The sequence below is a fragment of the Lactuca virosa genome, chromosome 7, assembly GCF_052849685.1.
Source record: "Lactuca virosa cultivar CGN04683 chromosome 7, Lactuca_virosa_CGN04683_v6, whole genome shotgun sequence".
NCBI lineage: Eukaryota > Viridiplantae > Streptophyta > Magnoliopsida > Asterales > Asteraceae > Lactuca > Lactuca virosa.
Genome location: NC_136432.1, coordinates 61,158,720 through 61,184,119, shown reverse-complemented (window position 1 = coordinate 61,184,119; position 25,400 = coordinate 61,158,720). Strand labels below are relative to the sequence as shown.

At 32.8% G+C, this 25,400-nt stretch overlaps 2 protein-coding genes across 2 annotated transcripts; one reads left to right on the top strand and one right to left on the bottom strand.

Moving 5' to 3' along the window:
- Positions 1-9,959: 9,959 nt before the first annotated feature.
- LOC145125066 (uncharacterized) lies at positions 9,960-12,049 on the top strand. The gene is made up of 4 exons (XM_079060558.1): positions 9,960-10,149; positions 10,748-11,323; positions 11,414-11,507; positions 11,610-12,049. Exons 1-4 carry the CDS (start codon positions 10,029-10,031, stop codon positions 11,794-11,796), a joined length of 978 nt encoding a protein of 325 aa, XP_078916684.1. The 5' UTR covers positions 9,960-10,028; the 3' UTR covers positions 11,797-12,049.
- A 186-nt stretch (positions 12,050-12,235) lies between these two features.
- Positions 12,236-14,556, bottom strand: LOC145123530 (cold-regulated 413 inner membrane protein 2, chloroplastic-like). Its single transcript, XM_079058740.1, has 6 exons — positions 14,301-14,556; positions 14,025-14,150; positions 13,465-13,560; positions 13,247-13,311; positions 12,805-12,874; positions 12,236-12,600 (listed from the first exon to the last, which is right to left on the bottom strand). Exons 1-6 carry the CDS (start codon positions 14,450-14,452, stop codon positions 12,435-12,437), a joined length of 675 nt encoding a protein of 224 aa, XP_078914866.1. The 5' UTR covers positions 14,453-14,556; the 3' UTR covers positions 12,236-12,434.
- Positions 14,557-25,400: the final 10,844 nt, after the last annotated feature.

The window sequence follows — 25,400 nt, the reverse complement described above, 5'->3', positions numbered from 1 at the left end:
GAAAAAGCACCTTATATTTGGTGTGTATTGTGGAAGTAAGCACCTTATTTACGCATTGTGTTTTGAAACGTCTCCCAATCATAGCATTTTGCTTTCAGTTTTTTCCTTATTATGACACTATACTTTCAAAAGTCTGCCCAATTATAGCAGTGAAAATTGCTTTGTATTAATAGGAAGAAACGAAAGTAGGATGCTATGATGTACAAATCAATGGAAGTATGTTGCTATGTATTGAAGTTAACCCAACAACAAACATGACATCATTATCTTAAACCCTGAAAAACTCGGTATCTTTCTTGGAGGCTCTTCTGGTTTTCCACCATCATCATCCACCACAATAGTCCAGGCACCAATGTCAGCACCAGCACTTGCTGTCCTTCTATGCCCTGAAACTTTGCTCTCATGTTTCTCATCAAGGTATTATACTTTTGAAGGAAGCTTTTGATTCTGAATTTTATTTCTTGCATTTGGTATTGAATTTTCTTGTGTCTGGTGATATTTCTTTCAACCAATATTTCTAACGGACTATCTGTGGCTGGGGGCATTTATGGTATTATACAGGCTGGGCACATCAGATAATTTATTGATTTCAATTCAAGACAAGATAAAATGGGCAGACACGATGAGTGAATTGGACAAGAAACATAAAAAAGAGAATGAAGAAAGACTGGAAGAAGTCAAGAATGCACTCTCTCTCAAGGTCAGCACAGTAGCACTATTCCTTTTAATTTTCTTATCTATGTAAAATATAAGATAAGGTCTTGATAATATTTCTGTTGTGTCTAAGTTCTGAAATGAATATTTTTTTTGTGTGTGTGTGGGGGGGGGGGGAGATGGAAGAGTGAAAATAGGAATGATTTGTTTTTGGATATTTTTGTCGATATGTGTTACTTACATGTGGTAGAAGTTACAAACTGAATTCCAATCAACAAATTTTTGGTTATCTATCATTAGATAGTTTTAATCGTTTCACAAATATAAATGAATGTTTGGATTACAATTTTTAAAAAATCCAATAAGTCATTTTTTATAAGAGACTCAATCTTATTTCACTACATTTAAGAATTGACCAAAATATCCTTTTAACATAATAAAAACTTTTCGTTCCTATGCTTCCAGACAAGAAAAACTCGCAGCAGCCTCCCTTCTTCTCTCGTCGCCTCCTCAGGCGATTCCCGATTACCTGCCGTCGATAGCTCACCGCTGACTTCTATCGCCGGATACCGTCGCACCCAACAGCACCGACGACCGTTGCATACCACAGATTCTATTCGATTCAAGTGCGATTTTCTTAATCCTGCTTTCGTTTAACTGTGCCTGCTCTAGATTTTCCTTTTCCCCTGATTTCAGTTGAAATCGAAATCATATGTGTTTGTTGAAATCGAAATCTGTATGATGTCTGCAAATTTTAGATGTATGCGTTACTGTTTTCGTTCAACCGCATTCAATTGCATGCTCTCGAGTTTCCTTTTCCCCCTGATTTCAGTAATCGAAATCATATGTGTTTATTGCCTGCTGTCACTGCAATGGTTATTGTAAATGCATATCATCGTTTGATTACAAACGAAGTTTACTATAAAATATTATGTGTTGACTATATCTCTGTTTAATGAGAATATGTTTCGGAAAAAGTGTTTCCAAATTAACTCATTTCAGCATTGTAATGATATGACAGTCAAAGCATGATGAAAAATGATCGTAGTTAATTATATGCATTTACAATAACCTCTCTCTCTCTCTCTCTATATATATATATATATATATATATATATATATATATTTATCTTACGTGACTTTCAAAAGTAGTATTATGTCTAACAATCAAATAAAGTATTGTGTTATACAAATTATCAAACACCTAAATCAACTAACAATTAAAATTCTCAGTTTTGGACCCAAAACAGCCACTGTTTAAAGCTGTTTTAGCACACTTGAAACCTGTATAACTTCCGTTTTTATTTCATATTCCAGAAGTTAAGACTTTTATCTTTTCAGAATGTACTTTTGAAGGTCCAAACGATTTTTCTAAAATTTTATATGATTTTTACAAAACTGCCTATCAATGCAGCTAAATTCTGACCAGCTGGTGAAAAATGTGATTTTCACCTAAGTTAGAAGCAACAAAAGGTTATGGAAAAATTATTGGATAAACTAGATTCAAAATGGAAACTTTGAAAAGTTTACGGATCATTAATTCGATTCCTAGTGATTTTTCTATAATTTTTCCAATACAGGGACAAATTTGTAATTTTTGCTGAATTTTCCAGCTTTGGATTTCAAAGGCTTTTTGACCACTTAACACATTAAGCCATCACTAAGAACACCCATAAGGGTAAAAATTAGCCTCTTAACATACGTGGCATGTCAAACAATAAAAATATCATCCCACTCACAACCCACTCATCAAGGTACAAAATATTTGGTGGAAAACAAAGTAGGTTGCACAAATAGGAACTTTGATTTCTTCCACCACCAATTCTCATAGAAGGACTTTGAAAGATTGTTTTGAGGCTTATTGAGTGACTCAAAACATGATTTAATCTAAACAAACAACAACAAAATCATGAGCACTCTTGTATTTATTTCTTTTCTTTCTCTGTCTCTATTGTTGGTTTGTGAGTATGCAGAAAGCAATGTTTCTGACTCCTTGGACATGCGTGAGGATAAAAGTTTAAAAATAAAAGATGATTCTGACTTGCCATCATGGTCAGGTGATGAACATGGTGTCAGGGTTCTTATGAATGTTGATAGCTTTGGTGCTGTTGGAGATGGAGTTTCTGATGACACAAAGGTGAATATACATATATAGTCTTTCTTGAGTGTATTGGTGGAGTCATTGAGGGGATTCTTTTTATTTTCATGTATGTTACATAACAGGCCTTTGGAGATGCATGGAAGGAAGCATGTTTTATAGATTGCATTCACGGGAAGCAGTGCAATATATAATGATATATGCATGAGAACTCAACTGTAAAAATGGAAGAACAAGACTCGGAAGAAGAACAAGGATCTCCATGTGGATATGATTCAAAGTGTCATCCAACAACTCTTCTATCAGGTCAATCATAATTGATAATGGTTCATGTTCGAATTTTCTTGAATTTTTGTATTTGTCTGAATCATGGTGTGACGGTTATAAGTAAATCACATGTAATTCATATGTGAATTACATGTGATTCACATGTAAATCACAAGTAAATCACATATGAATTACATGTGATTCACATGTAATTATGAATTACATGTGATTCACATGTAAATCACATAAGAATTACATGTGATTCACATATAATTCACACATGATTCATATGTAAATCACATGTAATTCACATATGAATTACGTGTGATTCACATGTAAATCACAAGTGATTCAGATATGAATTACATGTAATTCACATATGAATTACATGTAATTCACATATGAATTACATGTAATTCACATATGAATTACATGTAATTCACATATGATTCACATGTAAATCACAAGTGAATCACATATGAATTACATGTGATTCACATGTAAATCACTAGTGAATCACATATGAATTACATGTGACTTACATGTATATAATATCTAATTCACATATGAATTACATGTGATTCACATGTAAATCACATGTAATTCATATATGATTCACATATAAATTACATATAATTTACATATTAATCACATATAATTCACATGTAAATCACAAGTTAATCACATATCAATTACATGTGATTCACATGTAAATCACAAGTGAATAACATATGAATTACATGGGATTCACATGTAAATCACTAGTGAATCACATATGAATTACGTCAATATGCACACATGCATTTTGTGTGAGTGGTCTTTGTTAATTATTTTTTTTTTAATTTTCTTGTGAATTTCACATTTGAATCTTAAAAGATACAATCAAATGTGAATATCATATTATATAATCACATTTGAATCTTACATGATATAATCACATGTGAATCTTACATGATATATATTTGTGCATTTTTCTGAGTGTTCTTGCATTAATCAATTTTTTTTAAAATTTTCTTGTAGGTTTTGAAGAATTTGTTGAAAATATTGAAGAGTTAAAAAGTGATAAATTGAAGAAAATATGGAAATCTTGATATGAAGAAATGATAACACTGTGAATCTTTGTAATTTTTTTATATTTTATTTTGTATCGAATAAAATACTTGTATTATGTTTATAGATTGATTAATAAAAATGAGATTTTTTATAATTTACTTACGAATATTATAGTATAAGAAATATGCATATATGCATTTGAAAAAATATGCATATATGCACCTAAAACGTTGATTTTTTTGTTAAAAAAATGCATTTTGAAAAAAATTGCAATTTTTTATAAAAATCGCAGTTTTTTTTTTCTTTTTTTTTTTAAAAATGCAGTTTTTTTGAAAAAAAAATACAGTTTTTTTAAAAATGCGGTTTTTTTAAAAAAAATGCAGTTTTTTTTAAAAAAGATGCAGTTTTAAAAAAAAAAAATTGAAAAATTCATGTTTTTGAAAAAAAATTAAAAAATCTTCATTTTTTAAAAAAACCGAAATTTATTATTTTTAAAAAAAATAATAAATCTGAAATTTTGAGTTATTTTGTTAATTTTTAGACATTATATATATATATATATATATATATATATATATATATATATATTAAAGTTGTGAAAAGTTTTAACAGTAAACCTGAGACATTTTGGCCAATTTTGGTCCCTTAAATTACATTTCCGATCCCTCTATTTTTGTTTGTGTGTCACTTTAACTAGGTTACTGTTCATCGGGCTCGCTCCTCGACCATGGTAAGAAATATCCGTCGTTCAGGTCTTTATTACCCCCCACTGTATTGCGTCTGCACGTGTTGACCATCGTGCATCAGATCGATATGTTCTGGATTCTTCTCATATTTCTGCTTCATACCTTTCTTGCCATCAACCACACATGATCGAAACTCCACTAACCTTTCGTGGGATGAGCCACCTCCAACTTCTTGAGCATGTCGATGTTCCTGAAAAGCATCGATCGGCGCCGTTACCACCATCTGTCGTTCCGAGACTTTGTAAGTAGCAATTGAGCACCGCCATCGCCACGTCTGCTTCAGTTCGTCTCAGATTAGGGCTCGATTCTGCCACCTCCAACTTCTTCAGCATGTCGAGGTTCCTGAAAAGCACCGATCGGCGCCGCTACCACCATCTGTCGTTCCAAGACTTTGTAAGAAGCGATTGACCACTGCCATCGCTACGTCTGCTTCAGTTCGTGTCAGATTAGGGCTCGATTCTGGTTTTAAGAAACATCTCAGGTCCCGCTACCCCTCTTTTCCTCTTTGAATCACTATTTGTTTTTCGTGCTTCAGTTACCGCCTACACCCTTTGTGCCCTATCTGAAGCTATTATATTTTCACATGTAGGAGAAGATGAGGCGACCAGAAGAGACCGTAGACCATCGAACATAGTGGCGATGAAACATCCTAATTACTCTTTATTCTACCCAGCGTTGTTTCTAGACTTCAGTCCACTCAATTGAAGGAAACATAGTTGATTTCTGACAAAAATGAAGTCAACCCAGGTGAGAATTCCAAGTTTTGTGAAACAGGTCAGATAAGTTACACCACTTACAACCTGGGACTTCTCAATGCCTACATTTGACTTCGCTTATCTAATAAGTCCAAATTTCAGATTTCTTTGAGCGATTGCATATGTACAAATGAACGGTTGTATGTGTATGTGTGTTTGAAGGATCCTTTGATTCTTTCATAACTGGAAATGGCAAAATGATTTGCAGTCATTTGACATGTGCTTTGTGTACAAGAAAATAAGCTAATCAGTATGATTTCTTTTGGTTTTTTTTTTTTTGTCAGGATACAGAAAAAGCTATTGTGGTCTTACTTTATGATATCCGTGCTCTGGATTTTAGGTGGTAGTTTCAGCCTTTCAGGTCAGTCCATTTTTGTGTACAACTGATTTATGTAGCCTTTTTGTTGGAAAAGTTTCAGTTTTGAAGGTAATATAGGTTGTTGCCTCTCTGTTTGCTATACTTCTGTAGAGGATTTGAAATCTTTCTGCTTTATATATGTTCTCCATGATGCACTTACTACAGTTGGTGTAGAATGTAATCCCAGGTAATATTACAAACATATGGAAATATTGATCACTTTAACTGGGGACCAATAGTCTTTATTGCATTACAAGAATCTAATTATCGTATTTTGTAATTCTAATGTGTTAGGATAAAGTGTTTTTTTAATCCCATGCAAGTCTCTTTCTTTAAACATTTTTTGACCGCATCTTTGTCTTTCGTTTTTTACCCATACCCTTCGTCACGCATTAGCAGATTGGAAGCAAAAGGAGCCGGTTTCCTCGCCGGTGGTTATTTTAATTTTAGATTCTCGACTGCGTTGCTTCGAAAGTTGCAACAAGGTTTGTCCGATAATCACTCTTTCATTATTGTATAAATTCTGCATGCTTTCAGTGTTTGTTCTCAATGTGATTCGATCATGATCTAAACGTTTTCTTCAAATTCTGCATCCTTATTTTTATTTATTTATTTATTGCAGTTTCCCTGGAAAAGCACCTGGGGTGAGAATTCCTGTCCAATAAAGAATTAATAATTTTTTTTTGTTAATAGTAGAGTTAACATGTTCATCGTGTTTACCATTTACATATAATACACAAAATTCGTAGCTGATTGATTGTGTGGAGGTTGACAAGATATAATCGAGTGATGTTGTTGATAAGGTACTACAAATACAATATCTACTTTCATAAATACGATTCCTTTTTCCACTCTTCATATCCTGAAAAGTTTGTTGTTGTTGTTGTTGTTTACAGAAATGCAAACAGAAGTCCAAAGGTGGTAAGTATTATGAGTTCTTTCATAATACAAGATCAGTGAAACCTACAATCCTTCATTTTCAGGTTACTACATCATTACCTTTTGTTTCTATGAGATTGATATTACCAAAATAGGCCTAAGATTTTCTATGGTAGACAACTAAGAAATGGCAGACTCTGCTAGAAGATGCCCCAGACCAACTGCCATACAAGCAACTTATATCGCCGACCTCGACAAAGACACAGATGCTTGATATGTTCGACATGATGCAGGAAAACATGCCAGCAGCGATCGACATATGCAACAAAATCGTCACAGACCACCCAACAACATAACCAACCAACATCATCTGCTTTTGCCACCAGTTACCCATCTAACATCCTTGCTAATGTATGCAGAATGTATGTAATCTAATATCATGTAATCACCTGCTAATGAACGGATGTCTTTTGATCCATATTCTGTCGCACACTTCATATGTTCAATATAAACGAAAACATATAACAACCAATAACAAGATCCAAATCCGAAACCAAACGTTCTCTCTCACTATCCGTTTTTTCAAAATCCTAATAAAAGCTTCACTGAATCAAGTGAGCTAAATTTGGTAAATGAAAAATCAAACGGTTCTTTGTTGTTTTTATATTTTGAGAACATATTAGTTACTTTTAATTGTAGTCAAATATTTGTAGCAGTTATGCTTTTTTTTGGAGGAGATTTTGACACATTTGCCCCTTCAGAAAGAATTTAGAAATGACTTCAAAACTTAGCTATTACTCAACATAGGTCTTCTTTACGTGCATATAATAGACACGTCATTCTGAAAACGACATTGAAAGTTTCTAACTCCCGCGTAGCGGGGGATACCTTTCTAGTTTATATTAATATATTAAATAACACAAAAAATTAAACATTAAATGAGATTGGTAAGATGACGATCATGTCCTTAACGAATTACTTTTGATCCAACGCTCCACTTTTAGTTCTCAGGTTCTCGGGAAACTTTGAGTTCTCAACCGATCTCAACCCTATATATATATATATATATATATATATATATATATATATATATATATATAATATTCTAAACTTTGATTATTTGGTAATTATGAGCCCTATACTCAAGATTCTAGTCCTAACACCACCAAATCTAACTAAAACTCGCCCCACCTCATGTTTAACTAATATAACTTTAATAACATCCAATTCTCACATACAAAACACCATAGCTAAATATGGTGATTAAAGACTTCAACTATAGTTAAATTCAATTTTTCTAACAATATTTCCCTATTTATTTATTTACATCCACAAATCATCATACAAATATTTTGTTTTATATTTTTCCTTCTAAATATTATTCTAATTACCTTAGAGTTTATTTAATTGTTTATTTAAATAAATTTGAAAAAAAAAACACCGAAAAGCCCAAAACCTCTAGGCCAAAAATATGAATGTTATGATAATTACAAGTTTATTGTTGCTCGTGGGTGCTTGGTGAGATCATCCACGAGCAAATTTATGATGTTGATTGGATGTACCTTTTTTTTCCAGAGTAAGAGTAATTTGTTCTGATGCAAGCCGGCCTAGATGGTGGGTAACCATCCATGACCTATCTCTCATAGAGCCCTAAATTTTTTATTGCATGTATTGTTATTAGACTATTGTCTAATTAATGTTCTTCATTTAAAAAATAGTCTCATGAGCAAAACCTCATATATTGTATTGTACGACATGAATTTTGCTTCATTGTTATCAAAACGATTACACAAAGATCAAGACCGAATGAGAAATACATCACATCAAAACTCGGCATATATCACATCGGAACTCGGAAGTTGAAAATTAACAAAAGCTACAAAAAGAGGAAACGATATGAAATAGGAAATCAACATCTCATACAACTCTAGTCATAAGATGTTTTTGGAATAAGTATTTTTCATAAGTTAATAGAATTTTGTGAAATTTACGTCTTTAAAAGAATTTATTTTTTCTCATGCTTCGGGTATTTTTAGACCGACCTTGGTCCAATAACAAAAAGAATTTGGGTTATTTGTGTTGTAAGTCCAAGAAAAAGAAAAGCAGTTAAATATTATATAAAAAATTAAATTATTATTGCAACAATTTTAATTTTTGTATTGCGGAAAATCAAACTTTAAAAAGAATTTTACCCGTAAACACCTGAACAAAAGTAATGGCGGCTTTTACTTTTGGTACACAATGAATTTTTCTTTTAATTTTATATGGTATTTTCCCTTTTTATTTTGGTTCAAATGGGGCACCTGGAGAATAAAATCTTTTCTCTAGATCTCTTTAGAGTCCCATGAAATAGTAAAAGGTTCAAGTTTACAAAAAACAAAGCAAAACCTAAAATACATACATAAAAACATTGATGGTTAAACATTATATCAAAATAAATAATTGACAAAATTATACAAATGGTCGTCGTGGTGATAGGGAGAAAATATCATTTTAAATCTTTTTGAAGATTTTTTAAAATGGGTAGTGGCTTCAGGTTTAAAAAACACACAAACACACGCGATGAGTCCTTTTAACTGACATGGCTTGTCATTTTCATATTTAAAACGTACATGTGGGTCCTTGTGGTTGGTATAAAATAACACATCGTGTGCGTTTTAAACCTGAAAATAACAATCATGTCAAAAATTTATCAAAAAGATTTATAATGATATTTTTTGTCAATCATAAAAACGATTTATGTAACTATGTATAAATAATTTGATGGGAGTTAAGATATGTTAGGTCGAGTTAAATAAACATTTTTTACTTCATTATTGCATATTTTCCACATAAGCCACGATGTGTTTGATCTAGTACTTTTACAATTTTTCCTATGAGCAAATGAATACATTGTTATCTTGATCGTTTATAAACAATAAAATCTTTAAATGTTACATCTTTAGATCCCGAATTACAAATAGAAGATCCCAAACATCATCATTCTTTTATTTTTTGATACCTATTTGGGCACCTCTTCTTGCTTGTAGTTCCCAACTACCCAATGCCTCATTTCTCAAGTTTTCTCATATTCCATCCCCTCTTTCACCAAGAAGAAACCTTTGATTCTTCCCCAATTATACAAATACCCATTTAAGGCTACCAAAGATGCCTCCTTTCACTCTACAAATTTGCTTATCTTTCTTTTTCGAAACCCGAAATATAAACATCAATTATATATGTTCTATATATCCTCTCCAAAAAACAAAATATACCAATACGAGTCGTTTTCGGGTGATATGGGTCCGGGAGTTGTTTTGTATTCGATGTTCTTCGTACTTTTGCTTCTTCTCAGTCCAGGTGACGTTTATATATTATTTTCATACTTAATGATTTTGAGTCTGCAAAATATAAAAATCGATTAAGATTTTATTTTCCCTTAGACCCCAAAACTATATTAGAAGTTGATATTGATTGATATCGGTACGTTATGTAATGCTTTTAAGATCGTTAAATATTAGCTTTTACATAGTTGACATTTATCACATATCTCAGCTATTGATTTTATCAATGTAACAAGTAATTTTCTGAAGGAAACATGCAATCATATTTTATTAAATTGAACATTTTACTATTTCATGGTGTCACCTTCTTTCCAATTTAGGCAACCGTATTTTGTTCTTTCATCAATTTATGCAAGTATCTTTCAATTTTTTCCAGTTTCAAGACAAATTAATTATACAAACACATTTTAATCAATTAAACATGCCACTAGTAAAACATTACATCTTTTTATCCTAATATGAAACGTTGGTATCAACTATTGATGTCATTGTAATGATTAAATGGTTTTCTTTTAGTTTTAATTAATAACTGAACCTTTTGTATAAGGTTTATGCAAGCAATATATCATGCAGAAGCAAAGAATTATAATGATTTTGTTGGGTTTTTTTTTCAGATTCAAGCTTTGGTGAGAAACCTCCATTGGAAGCAATCTTGCATAACAAAGTGCGACACCTCCTTCAACAAGATGACATCCCCATCATTCAACCGACAACTCCCACCGGAACTCCAAACACAGATTCCCCAACCACATTTCCGCCAACCACCACCACCCCCACCGGAAACCCCACAACTTTACCACCACCATCACCAACCGGCTTTCAACCAAACAACCCCACCCCATTTCCAACTACTCCAACAGCCCCGATGGGCCCGTCAAATCCGATGGGTCCGTCTGTCCCAACCGCCCCGACAGGCCCATCTGGACCAACGGGCCCAACGGGTTCATCGAGTGGATCATGGTGTATTGCAAGTCCATCGGCTTCTGAAACGTCTCTACAAGTAGCACTTGATTATGCTTGTGGCTATGGAGGAGCCGACTGCTCAGCAATTCAACCGGGTTCAAGTTGTTACAACCCGAACACAGTTCGGGATCATGCTTCCTATGCTTTTAACGCGTATTATCAAAAGAATCCGGCTCCAACTAGTTGCTCTTTTGGAGGAGTTGCACAGGTTACCAACACAGATCCAAGTAAGACCGTGTTTGCTTTTTTAGTGTTATATGAATAAATGATATTTAAAAATATATATTTTTTAAATAATTCTACAATATTTATTACAGGTTCAGGAAGTTGTCGCTTCTCAGCTGCCAAATCAACAACAGGCATGATGACTCCACCAACGCCTCCCATGCCAACCCCACCCACCTCTCCCACGTAAGCAAAATACATCAGTGCAATGTCACTAATCATTCAACTGTGTTGTATCAGATTTTTCAATTATTAACAACTCTTTCAAATTTATGTTTCCACTTGCAGAATAAGTTCACCAATCAACCCGTATCCTACAACACCTACTCAACCGGGCGGGTTTTCTCCGGATCAACCAGGTTACACGTCATCAGAGCCAACAGGGGAGCCCAGCTCAGCAGCCATGATGGCTGCTGACTTATTCCTTCCATTGATGATAACTATTCTACTTGTATTTCTAAACAGAGAAAAATGAATATCAACTTAATGAAACAAGATGGGAATTCACTTGGCTGGAATTCGTCACATGTCGAATTGAAGCGGGCCCTATTCTTAGATAAGATCATTGCCATACTTCATGTTTAAGAATGGCTTTTAGTTGTAGTAGGAAAATTATAGAAAATGAAAAAACAAAAGTAATTTATTGGGTTATCTACTTGTTACTTCTTGCAATTATTAGCAGAATAAAATTTGTAGATGAGTCGTATTTCGGTTTAGAATTGTTGTAGCGAAATACATGTAGAATAAAAATATTTATTGAAAAAATGATAACAGATATATGGAAGTACAATGCTATAACTGGGTAGAGTTCTAAAAGTACAATGATCACTTAATAAGAAAAAAAAAATGAAAGTATAAAACTGCAATAAAAAGAAACAAAGTGAAGATAAAAGTTGAATAAACAATATCACATAGATCACAAGGATTCTCCCTTTTGAGTATTATATTCATTAACAGGAGCAAATATTCTTTACACATGCATAAAACTATAAAAGCAGTTGAAGTACATTTAATAAACAAAAGTAGGGAGTTATAATCATATAACTTGTTGAGCTCGAAATAGTATACAAACAATCACACGTAATTGTTCAAGCATTTTTTTAAAACAATTGTTCATATTAAGAGCATGATTGGAACAGCAACAATAGAAAGTATGGCTAAGGTGGCAATGATTGAACCTTGGTCAAATGCTCCTCTTAAGTTGCCTAATCGTGTGAAATGCTGGAAAGCAAGAAATGCAGCAATGATCAAAGAAAGAGCCACCCCTTCTTGTCTTCCTCTACAATAACAAACATTCACATTACAAAATTACTAAGGTTGCGATTTTTACATAGGACAGGGTTCATGTCTTTTGCACAGACAAGAAATTGAGAGCGAGTTCATGTCAAACGTAGTATAGTTTGTTTTGTCATGTCCTGTGTGACAAAAGGGACCTAAAAGAGGAAAGGAAGAAAAAAAAAAGTTTGTTGATGTGATGTATTACCTTAAGTTTGCAAGTTGGAAAGGAAACACAATTACCATTAGCAATGCTATAAATGGCAATTCAAGCTCACCTATAAGAAAAGACAAGACAACAGAATTAAAAATAATAAATGGAATAAAGTGACATAAAGTAACATTGTTAGGTATGTTTAGGTAATGACATGGTGTGGTTTCCTATGTTTTCTAAATAGAATTAAAATAAAGAGAAAAATATTGTCATTTCATAATTTTATCGATTTAGCCACTATACTTTTGCCGTGATAAAAATATAATGGTTTCATCACTACAAAAACTAGTTAAGTGTGAAAGTGTGTTGTTAACTAAAAACTATGAAGGATATAAGAGATGCTATATTTGATATGTTCTATGATTCTATGAATTCAAATTGTTTGTTTTTTGGTCTCACAATCCAAGGAAATCTATTTGTAGAGTGGTAGGTATACCAGGAATACTGAAGAAAAGGCGAACTAAAAGTGCCAAGAATGCTGTTAAAATCCCATATTCGCCCCTGCAAGCAAATTTTCACAAGCAAATTGCAAAACAAATAGGAAACTAATTAAATTGAAACAAAAAATATAGAAAGTAATTATGTATCATATGAAAATTGCAACATTTAACAAGACACATAGTTTTATAAAATTGTTAAGACTACAAAGCTTACTTGATCCAGGATGTAAGACTTGCAGGTGCTTGTAGAGCAAAAAAAGGAACAATAAATGATTTTTGAATTGCTGTGCCTTTTGCAAACATCAAAACCCTGTAGAGAAATTGATTAATCCTTTTGGTAAAAAAATCAGTAAAAAAAAAAAAGATAGGTCCCATTTGATATAAAAATAATATTCTTGTATAATAGTTAATTGTGTATTGTATAGCATCTTGCTTTTATATTTCGTTGTATAATACATTCAAACATCAGCCCTAGTTGTTGCATGAATTCGATTTTGTCAGATTTTGATGGTTGTTTTATTTAATCTGCTTCTATTGCATTATATGTTTATGTTTTAAGTAACCATCAAAATCAAACATATCTAATTTAGTAAAATAATGTTTTGATTAAATAATAGATTTTTATGGGCTATATGTAAATCAAATCAATTGTGTAGTGTCGAAAGTACTATCTTTGACCTAAAACTCTTAAAAGTCAAAATGTGTAACAGCTTTAATGAATTAACGAATTCACTGTGTCTATGAGAGGCAAAGAGAAGAGGGAGCACAGCTTACGCAGCAGATATTGTGCAGATCCATTGAAGGTTACTCGTGGTAACAGGAGGAGAATAGCAAACAGGGCCAAACCCTCGTTTCCATTTTTGCTTCATCCCCAAATTACCTCTATTTTCCACAGCAGTTCTGCGACATCCTCAAAATTTAACAAATCATGATCACCAAAATAACAAACATTCCTCAATTTAACCATAGACTAATCAAATCAAGTTCAATCAACGTAATAACTGTTTACACAAATGAATATGAAAGTAAAACATAAGTTACATAACGAACCTGAGAGGGTTAAAGAGCTGGAGAGGAGTAGGGAGGTGGGCAGAGCGATGAGAATTGAGAGAGCGAACGTGGGGTTTGAGGCGACAGTGAAGGGTTGGGAATGAGGAGGTGGAAGTGGCGGAGGAGAAGAGAGTGTGTGTTAGAGTTAGCATCTTTATTTGTTTGGTGACGTTTTAATGCTTTACGGTGGCCGGCGGCGAAAAGAAATAGACGACGTCGGTGAGAAGGAATAGTCAAGTGAGCGAGCGACGAACACAAATTTATAACTCCCAAAACAATTTTAAAACATTTTGTTTTACAAATTTCGTAAAAAAAGTTTATTCATTTTATAATGAAATTTACAATTACATCAAAATCTATATTTTCGATTGTAAATTTATAAGGTATTTGATTTCTACCCTTAAATTGCATACGGGTCAGGTCCCCAATATTTTCACTCTTAGGTCATTGCCTCTTGACCCCCATTCGTTTTTTAACGATCGAGACCTCGGTCATTGTAACAATAGTCAAGTTCATAAGAGATTCAACAACTCAAACAGATGATATAATATTAATCATTGTTATATTTAACTCGTGATATATTAATTGGTAATATATCGTTGTATATGTTATTTGTCATGTGAATATACTAATAAAATGGAATTCTATAAGTTTTAAATAAATTTTAATTATTGAATATGAAACCCCTTTGGCCCTTTCTATTCCAAATTCTAAGATAATGAAAACACACATATGTCCAGTCGTTAAGGACAAACTTGAAATTGGTTCAGAAATATCTAAAACTTGTCGACATAGGATATAGGATAAGATTATTTGCTACTTATTCACAAGACTAATGTGTTGCACTCTTTAAAGGTCATATGCATGTTGATTCTAACATCTTATTTTATTTTATATGTTTATACGGTATTATTTCTTTAGTCAATTAAACTAGAAAACTAAAGTAAAAATAGACATCTAAATATTTATTAAAATGCTAAATGACCAACAATATCCAAAAAGTTTAAGCACATGTTAAATTTTAGCTTGAAAAAGTAGTACGTCATTATTTGATCATTACACATATCTTTGATAGGTGATTTTAGACCGAAAGGTGTGGTCTTATTGCACATTGTGTTGAGCTCAGGTGGATCGTGATGGTCTGCAGTGAACATTCGTCCGACCTCTTTCATCACTAGACAGAGACAGAGAGAGAAGCAAGTTCAATGGTGAACCATATTTAAGGAAATGAACCAATGAATTTTTTATCTAAATGTAATTTTGACACCAAATTTCACATGTGCATGTACATATCCATATCGAAGAGATTTGAATATATATATATATATATATATATATATATATATATATATATATATATATATATATATCTAGTCGTTTGCCCGCGCCAAGCGACGGATACGAATAGTTTCTTTCAAAAATTAGTTTTTAAAGGTGATTAATTCCTTTTTGCAAATATTAATTTAGAATATATTTGGCGGAGAAAATTACTCCGGTTAAACCCTACTTTTTTTCATCTTGAATCATATTTTTGTATTTCATGTCTGAGTCCCCTTTCAATATTCTGTGATTAAAAAACCTTGCATTTTTTATTTTTTTATTTCACCCATTTAATCATTTTTTCTCAAAAAAAAAATTATCAATTATGAGTCTTTTTTAGAAAATATAAAAATTCGGGGTTTTTTTTTAGGAAATTTCAACTTACAACAATTTCTTACATGTGATTTATGTGTTCATCAAAAAATAGCCAATTTGATGTAGTAATCTTATACGTGGTTCGATAAAACATTTTGATATTTAATTTAACAAAAATATTTGGTTTTATCAAATACATAAATTTATTTCATGTCATTCATCTGATATTTCGTTAAATAAACAAAACTTAAATTTACCTAAATTTATCTTAGAGAATAAATACAACAAAAGATAATATTTAATTGTGTTGTATCCAATTTTGTATTTAGATTGAACAAATCTTACGTAAAATCAAAACGAAAAAATAAAGCATTCATTTATTTTATGTAATAGTTTGTTAAAAAAAAGAGGAATCCCACAAACTCATCAACATAGTTTATTAAAAAGTACATCCAAATAATCCACAACCAATAATAATAAACCTGAAGCTGCAGTATATAATGAAAAGATACAACCAATTACAATGTCCATTCCCCCTTGGCCCAAAACAAAAAGGAATGGATAAAAGGGATTAAAGGGTAAAATAGTTCAATTGCAACACAATTCCCTAAAGGATACCACTCATATACAACTTACAATAGAACATCATAATGTTGTCACATTCTACAAGCAATACAAAATAAAGAATGAGGAATAACAAAGATCTTAACGGCAAATTTGTCCAAATGTGTGACAATTATCCCTAGAGTACAAAACAAATCAATATTCCCGCTCCAGCAAGACACCAAAGTGCATAAGTAGATATAAACTTCGGCACTGATAGCCCAAGACAAAAAAAAAGGAGTTTCTTGTGCATATTTTGGCATGTTAAGAAAAACCAAAAACCTATGATAAAAGTTGATTACCATTTAGAAATTGTATGTTGTTGAAAAAAAAATATAAATTATATACAACAAAGAAAGAAGTTATGATCAATTGAACCAAAAAAAAGAACATGCAAAAATCAAATATTTTATACGGTTAACCAGAAACCATGTTGTTGTAAAAAAAAATATTTTACCATCATAAATTTGAAAATATGCATTTTTGTCAAAAACTTAAGTCATTATTAGAAAACCAATCGCACCTTATACTTATACTTATGTTGCTGTTTAAAAACCAATTACACTAATGATTTTCTTGTGAACCACTTTAATCAATGTAATAAAAAATAATGACAACAAAATTATTTTAAAGTATTGAACTAAATGTTTAAAGGTCTTAACGATTTAATCGGATTTTAAAATTTTAGTAAAACAAATCAATAATTTTTTTTGAAATAATATCACTTTCAAGTTTCAAACTTGAAAATGTAGTCGAAATCAAAATCATTGGCAAGCAAAAAAACAACCGGTGCAAACATTTGGTTAAAAAAAACATGTCGTATGACCAATTTGAACCACGAAACAGATTAAGTATAAATAGGAAAAACATAATTATATAGGCAAGATGGGAAGTACAAAAATTTCTAATAATGTCTACAAATTCGTTAATAAATTGGTCGAAGAGGAGATCATCATACATACTTATAAAGCTAGCATTTTTGCTTGAATCTCATGCATTTGAAACCCCCTTTTTTAACTTCCTCAAACCACATTCATTTGAAACTCCCTTTTTTAACTAATACAACTCAAAAGTTTTTTTAATTATGATTTATCACTCAAAAGTTTTATAACTTATATTATGTTTAATTAGCATTTAGTGAAAAGTTTTCTATAAAAAGGTCAATCTTTTGGGAAGACATGCATACAAATCATATACTAGATGTCAAAACACTTCAACCAAAATTCATTTAAAATCTAATATTTCAAATGCTTTTTAATAATGATTGTAAAAATTTCAACATGTGTTACTTAATTGATTGATTAATAAAAATATTAATGTTTTGAAACTCCTAACTCTTAAACTTATATTATTTAATTTGTTAGTTAACTAAAATATTATTCCTACATAAAGATAACATTTTTATGTTTGGTTACTCATATTTGTTTATGTAATTAGAAAACAAGGTGTACATAGAATGACTACTTCAATTTCACATAGGAATTGATACCACTAGAGAGGTATGTTGTCTTTAACCGGTGGTAGGAGATCCACATATCCTTTTTAATTATTTATATTAATGCTTAGTAATATCTATTTTATATTCCTATTCACCTTAATTTTTTAGGTACAAATTAAGGAAGAGGATTCTCGGCGCGCCAACATAAAATCAAACGTACGCCTTGCAAAATATGTAATTAAAATTAAATATCATATTTAATAATCGACTTATTTTAAAACTCTTGATGACATTTATGTATAATGATATATTTTGTATGACTTCATTCTTAATTTCAATGTTTAATATTTGAAAGTTCATATATGAAACCTTGGATGTTTTGGTGTAATATAAATACTGTAATACAAAGTTTATTAGTTCAATATTATTTATTAATAGCTCATTCAAAACAACTTATTTCTTATTTTATCCAAAAAAATATTATCGGACATAAGAAAAGTAGATTATATTAATGTTATACAAAAACTTATAATATATATTGGGTATTATAAAATTAAAAGTAAAGTTTATAAGGTATGGACTATATTAGATAGTATCAAAATATAAGTTGATGGATTTTTATGTTATTTTATAATTCGGTTAATGCCCAAAACATGATTAAAAACGTAAATTTCAACATATTTTTATTTTTTCCCATAATTATTTTAACCACTTAAATGCATTCTTGCGCAACGCGCGAGGTTACGCCTAGTTACATATAAATGCACAAAAAAAGGGCACCTGAGAAACCATGTTGCTTAGCTTGTCATTTGCTTTCCTTTGCTCCAGTTTTGCACTTCCCAACAAAACCGGTATTTCTTGATGATCACATGAGTGAATGATAGAAATAGGGCCTTATCCAAGAAACCATGTTGCTTAGCTTGTCATTTGCTTTCCTTTGCTTCAGTTTTGCACTTCCCAACAAAACTGGTAAGAATTACAGCATTTATACCTCTACGCCAATATTAATATACAACAAGACCAATACAGGTCGGAGATGGTGGTAGGGTTTAGGAGTTCTAGTGAAGAAGCGGACGGCCGAACGGAGCAGGCAACAAAGGTTTGATGCAATATTTGACAAAGAAGTGTGCTCTGTTTCCCATTGAAACGTAACCGAATAGAAAAACCTCGACCCTTTGACGATTCGACAAAAGGAGCTCTCGTAGGTGGGTGGGTGTAGCGACTGTGGTGACGAAGGGTGCGCGAACGGCGGATTAAATCGCTTCCGAGTTCCGATTTCTGAGGCCCAAATAGAAACCCATATCCGAGCACTGTGCTCTTCTTCAAGTCATCGTCCTGAAACAAAAAATTTCATGGAGAGGGTGACCAAAAAATCCCAAATACAGAAGGTGGTGAAGAAGACTGGCTGGATTTCTTATCAAAAGGATGCGGATAAGGAACGGTGGAAGGAAGAAACTGGAAGGATCGATTACCTACAGGTGTGGGGATAAAATGACCGGCAAACCGGCACTATTCCTAAGAAGTGGCCATCTTTAATATATATATATATATATATATATATATATATATATATATAAGAATAAGAAAAACAAATACATAAAAGGAATAAATTAACAATTAAGAGATGGTATAGATTTTGTTTTATTATTATTTTAACCAGAAAATAGTTTGCAAAAAGCTTCACTGTAAATGGTTTCAAACAGATTTTCTCTATCAATGGTTTCAAACAAAAACATTACAATTAGACCACCAATGTAACCACTCAAATAACATAAATACATAAATATAAATACAATATGCAGTGAGTATTTGTTGTAACATCCATAAAATTCAAGCCAATTTAAAACTTTTAAAACATTTCCAAACCATTAACCATTACAAAACTTGTTTTCAAAATGTATCATATCAGAGTATCCCAGAAACAAAGTCATAAAAAGTGAGGAGTTGTACGATCACGCATTTGCCTTGCCACGATCTCCTGATGTACCTGAAACAATAAACTGAAATTGTAAGCCCGAAAGCTTAGTGAGTTACCCCCAAAATACCAACGTTATACAATCATAATCATAACATATAAACCATCAGCATGCATAATGAGCCTTCAGCCTGACTGGACCGCCTCGCAGGCCTTCATCCCATCTGGACCGCTCTCCGAGCCTTCGGCACGTCTGGACCGCCTCGCAGGGCCTACAGCCTATCCGGACCGCTCTTCGGGCCTTCGGTCTGACTAGCATACCCTCCTGGGTCTGTAGTATATCCGGACCGCCCTGGGCATGTTGGCCTTCAACACAAAGCAGGACCGCCTCAACCCAACCCCCAATCAAACAAACATGTGCACGTACATATCATATGCTATCATAATAACAATCAAACCGATCTAGCAGATCAAATAACATAGCAACATCCTATAACCAGGACACCGACCTACCAGGTCACTAACATAGCATAATCCTATAACCAGGATATCGACCTAACCAGGTCACTAACATAAGCATATCACCATCCTAACTACCAGGATGCAAAACAATAAACATATCATGTAATAATCCAGATACAAATCCATAAAGGGTCGGCCTTGGTGCCTTAGACCATGTTGATATAGTGAGGATAACTCACCTTGTAATTGCCGAACTGAAGAGATAAGATCAAATCCTCCGATCACAGCCACGAACTCCACCACCTAACACTATGATGGAACCACATCTATGAGTGCCCAATTACCAGAATACCATTAGAAGTCAAACTGGTCAACTCTTGGTCAAAGTCAAAGTCAACAACCGAGGTCAACAGTCCATGTTGACCTGACTCGCCGAGTGCACTATACTGACTCGTCGAGTTCTTCCAACTCACAAAGTCATGAAACCCTCGCTGACTCGACGAGTCATCTCCCAGACCCGCCGAGTTGAATCGCAACTCAAGACTCGTAACCCTAATGTGACTCGCCGTGTCGGGTGGCCCGACTCGCCGAGTTTCTTCGCCCTAATCCATAATCTAGCGATTCTGAGCTAACCAATTGTTCCAAATTGTAGATCCAACCTTCTAGGGCATGCTTTTCACGTAAAGGTGCAAACTTTACGTGTATGCAAGGTGATTTTGGCTCAATACAAGCTAGGGAGAAGGTCCATGATAAGAATGCTCACAAACAAGCTAAAGGGCCGATACTTTATGATTTCATGGACCAATACTAGTCTAGATCTGAAGTTGCAACCTCAGATCTAGACCCAAAACCCGAAATGGATCCTAAACATGCTAAGTGGCCCCAAATCTCATCCATGAATAGATCTAGATGCAACAAGGTCAAGGTAACGACTTGTTACCTTCAAACTGATGCCACTGAGCAGAGAAATCGAATCCACCAGCTCCTCTATGATCTTCTTAAACTCTAAGCCTTCTTCTTGCAAAAACACACTTTCCCCTCCTTCACACACTCAAAATGGGGGTTTGGATCGGTTAGGGCTGCTTCTGGACATCAAGGGGTGATAAGGGGGGCTGAGGTAAGGACTTAAGGTCCTTTAAATAAGGTGCAAACCCTAAAATTAGGGTTTTCTCTTCCCAACACCAACTCGTCGAGTCCAGCCGCCGACTCGGCGAGTTGGTCACTTAACACGTGGCCAAAACCCACTCCGACTCGACGAGTAGGCATACCTACTCGCCGAGTAGACTCCTTAAATTACACATAAGCCCCTAAATCATACTTCTGAAGTTTGGGATGTTACATTTGTATTCCAGATGTGTATAGCAACCAATTTTTGAAGTACCAGTGAAGCTTTCCTACTCTAGAAAAGTTAAGTGAGAAAACTGATCAAAGCTTAAAGTTACATTGTGATACCTTCATAAGCAGCCAAACCAATTTTACCACCTGCCTTAATGCTCAGTTGATTAATTTTCCAAAAAACATACAGTCCATGATTGGTCCAATTTCAATATACCAAGAACAACTACCATAAGCTGTAATATTTTATTTTTGGTGTTGGTTATACTTTGAGTATGAACTTTGTCAATTCCACATCTTGACAGATGTCCTAAAAGAAAGATCCAATGCCTCAACAGTGGCCATAAAAACTAACCAGGAAACTAATCCAACAAATCCATTTTTACATGAGAAAATGAAGATGTATTAAATAAAAAACTACGAAATTGAATCCTTAGAGCTTTTCACCATGGCTTTGTATTTAGCTAACTTTCACCTCTAGATACCATCTTATTTAGCTAACTTTCACCTCTAAGATACAATCTTATTGAAACATTTGAAGGCTACCATTCAGTTTATCAAAAAAACTCTAGACTTCATAAACAATGAATATACACTGAAATTAAAAAAAAAGTTATTTAACTTTTATTTGTATTTACCTACACTCGAGAGGAAGATCCTGTCATGGGTGAGTCGGCTGCGGTGTTTCCTGACCAGGTAAAGAGATCAGTCAACCAAGTTTCTTTAAGACATTTCATCGAACACCTGTGTTTTATGTTCTTTCAACAAATAATAAAACCGTAAAACATCTTTTTTATGTATCCTAAGAAAAAACCAACAAATATAAGGTTCTCAAACCTTTAAACATGAAAGTGAAACAAACAAACTGTATGATGGAAAAGATTGAAACACACAATTAGCTTTGAAAACATAATTTCTGAAAATAACCTCTTTCTAGTCATTATGGCTAGTCAAAACCCTAAAAAAAAAAAGAAATCTTTAAACAAAAACAATCCGAAATAGAAATAGAAACGCAAACTCTTTTACTGCTAGAGTTTCAATTAGGGATTTGTAAATCAGAAGACAACATAAGAATAATGGAAAGATAGTAGAGATGGTATACCAGTAAAGCGATTTATATGGGTTGACAAGGTGAGTTTTCACGGTCAAAAACCTAGATTAACCATGAAATTGGAAAGTCAATGGTGGGGGTTCACAGGATTGGTGGTGGTATGAGATTCGTCGACAGTTGGAGCGCAGTGTCCAGTGGTTGTGTCAGTCGATGGTGGCGGTGGTTGTTCTTGGTTGATGGTGGTGTTTGGCGTGGTATTGATGGTGGTAGATCGAGAAAGAAGAGACAAAGAAGAGTTAAACCTGTTTGGTAGCTTCCCCAAAGTCATCGGATCCTTTTACCTGCTGCTGCTCCTTCGCCGAAGGTAGATTTCATTATCATCTGCAACAACAAAAAAACAAATTAATATTAATACACATCAAGATTCAACAACAATGAAATCGGTCTTATTTTAAAGTATTTAAGGTTTTAATCTAGAGAAAGGACATGGGGAGAGAAAGAAAGATTTTCGATTGCAGGTGGTTGTGCTCTAATGATTTATATAGTGTATTCCCTCGTCACGATTCAATTGGCCGAACTTTGAGGAATACTGGTTCATATTTGACCAATTCAATTTCAAGATAAGAATAGAGACCTATTCAAAATCTATGTAATTCAATAAGTTGTTGCCCGTTTTTTCTGCAATGCACAACTTGTTGTATATGATGTTTTAAGGGTTGTACCTCTTAAAATTCAGCATTTGAGGCTAAATGCTTATTAAGATATATATATATATATATATATATATATATATATATATATATATATATATATATATATGCATATGTACAAAAAAAATATGAACATGTATCAATAATATAATTGTTTTGAACTTTTTTTTAAATATTATATTTGAAAATAAATACTATTTATTCGTTGAACTCAAAAAAGGAATGCATTTTTAATGAATATGTATATTTATTTTTGCATATGCACATTTATAAAATGTATGTACATACATACAATTTTTTTTAATATTTGGTTTGCAAATCTCTTATATATGCATATGCAAATATACATATCAAATTTGATGTCAAAATTACATGTATTTAAAAAATTCATTGGTATATATATATATATATATATATATATATATATATATATATATATATATATATAGGTAGAGGTTCATTTGAGACCACCTATATTTTGTGAGACACGGGGACCAAATCTTAGCCTTTGATCAAAACTAATCTTGTGGCTCATAAAAAAACGTGATTAACACTAATTAATCTAATTGATTAGTTAATTAGGGGTAGATTAGTCTCTAGGTTAAATTTAAGATGATCAGATATAATGTTAACATCATTCACTTCATCAAGAAATCATCTGCTTCGATTCTTCTACCAAGATATTTACTAGATCAATATTCCTTGTTCTCCAGTTCAATATGATCGATCTTCTATCTCCTTAACTCTTCCATTCTTCATTCTTCTACATCCCCAATTGATAATCTGAGTGATTGAGGTTTATGTTCATCTATCGACACCAACAACTCATTACAAGATTGTTATCGATTTTAGCTCTGTGATCATCGATTTCATCCAAGGTAGAGGTTCAAGTGTTCAGACGATTTGTACTAATCTTCATCTTCAACAATTACTATCGATCTTTCAAACTGTGATTTTTACTCTACTTCAAGCTTCAATTTTAATTTCAGATCAATGATTTTTAACCATTCATCAATATCGGTAATCGATCATCAACTGATATCGATTTCCATCAGATTGATGATTCGAGTTTTACTCTCAAATCAGGTGTTTTAGCAATTTAAATTCATCTTAGATCTATTATCATTCCAGGTATTTGATTTCAGCCATTGATTATCAATTTCAAGCTTTTGGTTTTTTCTGCTATTGAAGAGAAGCAAGCAAAAACAACGTATCTTCGAGTTATATTGTGCTCATTCTATAAAATCAATGAGGTATGTACATAACTATTATTGTTATTGAGCCAATTCTCGTACATTGTACATGCACTCTAGCTGTTTGATGAAAGTCCTGAATGAATAAAGAGTCTGATGTAGAGTCTAATATATCATTCCTTCCTTCCCACCCTTAAACTTTGTTACTATTTAATGATATTGACCCCGAATTCCAAGATGATTTTTCTTAACTTAGTGATGACTGGTGTACTTCTTCTTTTTGTCAGTGATTGAAGGACATACAACTATTTATCAATGCAAATGTTCAGTGTATATGTTGGAAGAAGCGTATCATCCATATCTTGCCACCATTAATTAATGATGAGAACTTCAAGAAGTATATTGACATGTTGGTTTCAATGGTGTTTGTTCCATAAAGAGTTAAAGTGGCTAAGTAGTTTATGGATGATGAGGACTTGCTTCATCTTTGGAATCGAAATCTGTAATGAGGATGTTGGTTTAATTTACTCCATGCACTCTCCTTATTTCTTTCTTGATGAAATTGTTCTCCATATTTGTGCAACTTTAAACATAGTTATTGCATCAGATATATATCCCAATACCCAGCAGATCTCTTTCACAGTGTAAAGTGGTAAATACAGTTATGAAATTAGCTAAAACTTTCATGTTTTCTATCATTACAATTTTTTAGGTAAGCCTTGAATGGAACTCGTAGAGAATGTGGCTCGATAATAATT

Bases quoted from the DNA above. Each gene is read 5' to 3' on its own strand.
- LOC145125066 (XM_079060558.1), top strand. From the start codon at position 10,029: ATGTTCTATATATCCTCTCCAAAAAACAAAATATACCAATACGAGTCG. The intron at 10,150-10,747 runs GTGACGTTTATA...TTTTTTTTTCAG, and splicing joins TTTGCTTCTTCTCAGTCCAG to ATTCAAGCTTTGGTGAGAAA. The intron at 11,508-11,609 runs GTAAGCAAAATA...TTCCACTTGCAG, and splicing joins ACCCCACCCACCTCTCCCAC to AATAAGTTCACCAATCAACC.
- LOC145123530 (XM_079058740.1), bottom strand. From the start codon at position 14,452: ATGCTAACTCTAACACACACTCTCTTCTCCTCCGCCACTTCCACCTCC. The intron at 14,151-14,300 runs GTTCGTTATGTA...AGGATGTCGCAG, and splicing joins CAGCTCTTTAACCCTCTCAG to AACTGCTGTGGAAAATAGAG. The intron at 12,875-13,246 runs GTATACCTACCA...CTTTTCTTATAG, and splicing joins CCTTTTCTTCAGTATTCCTG to GTGAGCTTGAATTGCCATTT.